General features: G+C 42.7%; 1 protein-coding gene across 1 annotated transcript; it reads left to right on the plus strand.

The window, feature by feature from the left end:
- Positions 1-386: 386 nt before the first annotated feature.
- LOC133034470 (uncharacterized) lies at positions 387-884 on the plus strand. Its single transcript, XM_061109561.1, has one exon. It carries the CDS (start codon positions 387-389, stop codon positions 882-884), a length of 498 nt encoding a protein of 165 aa, XP_060965544.1.
- Positions 885-3,006: the final 2,122 nt, after the last annotated feature.

A 3,006-nucleotide genomic window follows, 5' to 3' on the forward strand; every position in this document is an offset into this window, starting at 1 on the left:
CCTTAAACTCCCTGATGATTCGTTACACTCCTCAATTGGTTTTCATTATGGAATCCAACCTTAACAAAGTTCATGCAGAAGCTTTGCGTGTCAAGTTGGGTTTTGGTGGGTGCTTTGTGGTTGAAGCCAAAGGTAAGAGCGGGGGTCTTCTTTTTCTTTGGTCCGAGGAAGTTGAAGCCCATGTTCTCTCTTTCTCTCCTTTCCATATAGATTCTTTCATTAGAATTGAGGAAGGACAGTGGTGGAGGTTTACTGGTTTCTATGGAGATCCGGATCCAAGTCAACGTACTCAATCTTGGAAGCTGTTGAACAGGATTTGCCGTATGTACTCCGGGCCGTGAGCAGTGGGTGAATATTTCAATGAAATTCTGAGCCAAAAAGAAAAAATGGGAGGTCCTCCCAAACCAGGGTACCTTATCAAAAACTTCAGAAAGGCTCTGGACGCTTGTAAACTTTGGGAGATTGTGTTTGAAGGTAGTGATTACACGTGGTGTAATGGGAGGAAGAATAATCTCATTTTCGAAAGACTTGATCGAGTTTGTGGTAACTCGAATTGGTTTGACATGTTTCCCTTTGCTCAAGTGAGTCATTTAGAGCGAACCAACTCGGACCATTGTCCCCTTCTTCTCACGGCAAGTGGATCTTCTCCTATGACAACGAATAAGATTAGATGGGGAACTCAATTTCATTTTGAAAGTGCCTGGGCAGATGATGAAGATTGCACAAGGATAGTCAACTCGGCTTGGCAACACAATAATCCAATTATGACCACTAGGGAACTGAAAGATAAGTTAGGCAGATGTGGGGAGGCTCTTCAAAAGTGGAATAGAGTAAAGTGGAAGGAAATGACAAAGCAGTTGAATGAATATGCAGATAAAATTTAAAAACTCTCTCGAAGTACAGATGTCACGGAATGGCAACAATTGAATGAATTGGAACAAAGACAAAATATCCTTCTTGACAAGGAAGAGAAGTTCTGGAAACAAAGAAGTAGATCTCTTTGGCTGAAAAGGGGGATAAAAACACGAAATTTTTCCATCGGAAAGCGAGCAATAGAAAGGCTAAGAATACCATCAAAGGGCTGATTGATAATAAGTCGAATTGGGTGACAGGGAATAAGCAAATGGGGCAGGTGGCTTGTGAGTACTTTATGAGCTTGTTCACTTCGAATTCGGCCACCCCGGAAGAGCTAGAAGAGTTTCAGCGGATTGTCCCAAACCGCATCTCTAGAGCCACTAATGAGTATATGTTAGAGCCCTTCAAGGTGGAGGAGATTTATAATGCAATGCATGTCATACATCCCCAAAAAGCTCCTGGAAGTGACGGATTGCCTGGGTTATTTTATAGAAAATACTGGCCGACTATTGGTCATGAGGTGTCAAAAGTTTGCTTGGGAATTCTCAATGATGGTATTAAGGTGGAGGAAATCAATGATACCCTTATTTGCTTAATCCCTAAGGTCCCTAAACCGAAGTGTATGGCAGAATTTAGACCCATAAGTCTATGCAATGTTGTATATAAAATAGTGGCTAAATATCTTGCGGGACGGATGAAGACTAGCCTCCATCAAGCCATCTCGGAGGAACAAAGTCCTTTTGTGGGGGGTAGACTAATCCAAGATAATGTTGTGATAGGATTTGAAAGCCTCCATTGCTTGAAGACAAAACGATTCGAAAATGGCAAGAAAATGGCTTTAAAGCTTGATATGTCAAAGGCCTACGATAGAGTGGAGTGGAGTTTCTTGATTACAATGATGAGAGGCCTTGGCTATGAGGAGAAGTGGATTGAGAAGATAATGAGATGTGTGATAAGTGTGTCCTTCTCGGTTCTAATTAATGGGGAGAAAATTGGAAGATTCCAACCTACCCGGGGTCTTAGACAAGGTGACTCGCTATCCCCATATCTCTTTTTGATTTGTTCAGAGGGTCTTTCCTGCCTTATTCCTGAAGCCGAGAGGGCTGGAAGGATTAATGGGGTTCAATTTGGGAGTAATAGAGTCAAGGTCTCGCACTTATTTTTTGTCGATGATAGCTTTGTGTTCCTAGAATCAAGGGAGAACGAATGTGACAATATGAAACTAATTTTGTAACGATACGCCAGGCTGTCGGGTCAGCAAATTAACCTTGAAAAATCGGAGGTGTGTATGGGAAAGAGGATTCCAACTACTCAGGGCCATGCTCTTGCCGCTAGACTCGGGGTGCGTCTTGTTCCTCATCATGCTAAATATCTGGGGCTGCCTAGTTTCGTGGGAAGAAAGAAAAAAGAGGTGTTTGAGATTATTAAAGATAAAGTGTGGAATAAACTAAAGGGGTGGAAGGCCTCGATGTTCTCCCAAGTAGGTCGAGAAATTCTAATCAAAGTCGTGGTCCAAGCAATCCCAAGCTATGTTATGAGCTGCTTCCGTCTTCCTAAGAAACTTATCAAAAACCTCCATACCATGGCAGCTAATTTCTGGGGGGCCGATACAAAAGAAAACAAGAAACTTCATTGGACCTCGTGGGATAAGCTTTGTAAGCCGAAGGAAGATGGAGGGCTTGACTTTCGGAGTTTAACCGAATTTAACCAAGCACTTTTGGCTAAACAAGGGTGGCGTCTCATTCATAATCCCCATTCCTTGTTGGCCCAGGTCTTGAAAAATAGCTATTTCCCACTTCATCTTTCATGGAAGCTAGGTGTCCACCGGGGGCCTCTTGGGTTTGGAAAGGAATTATTTGGGGCCATAAGATTCTCAGCGAAGGGGCAAGGTGGCGTGTTGGTAATGGAAGGAAAATTAGAGTTTGGGAAGACAAATGGTTACCTCGGCCTTCCGGAGCGATTCTCACTCACAAGCCTAGAGTGGAACCGAACACTAAGCTACATACTTTCATAACAGAGGAGGGGACTTGGAAAATGGAGGAAGTTGATCAACATTTTCATAGAGAGGACATCCCATGGATCTGAGGTATTTCGATAGACTTATATACTGAAGACATATTGACTTGGCCTTATACTTCTAATGGGAATTAT

The sequence above is a fragment of the Cannabis sativa genome, chromosome 2 (genome assembly GCF_029168945.1).
Source record: "Cannabis sativa cultivar Pink pepper isolate KNU-18-1 chromosome 2, ASM2916894v1, whole genome shotgun sequence".
NCBI classification, from domain to species: domain Eukaryota; kingdom Viridiplantae; phylum Streptophyta; class Magnoliopsida; order Rosales; family Cannabaceae; genus Cannabis; species Cannabis sativa.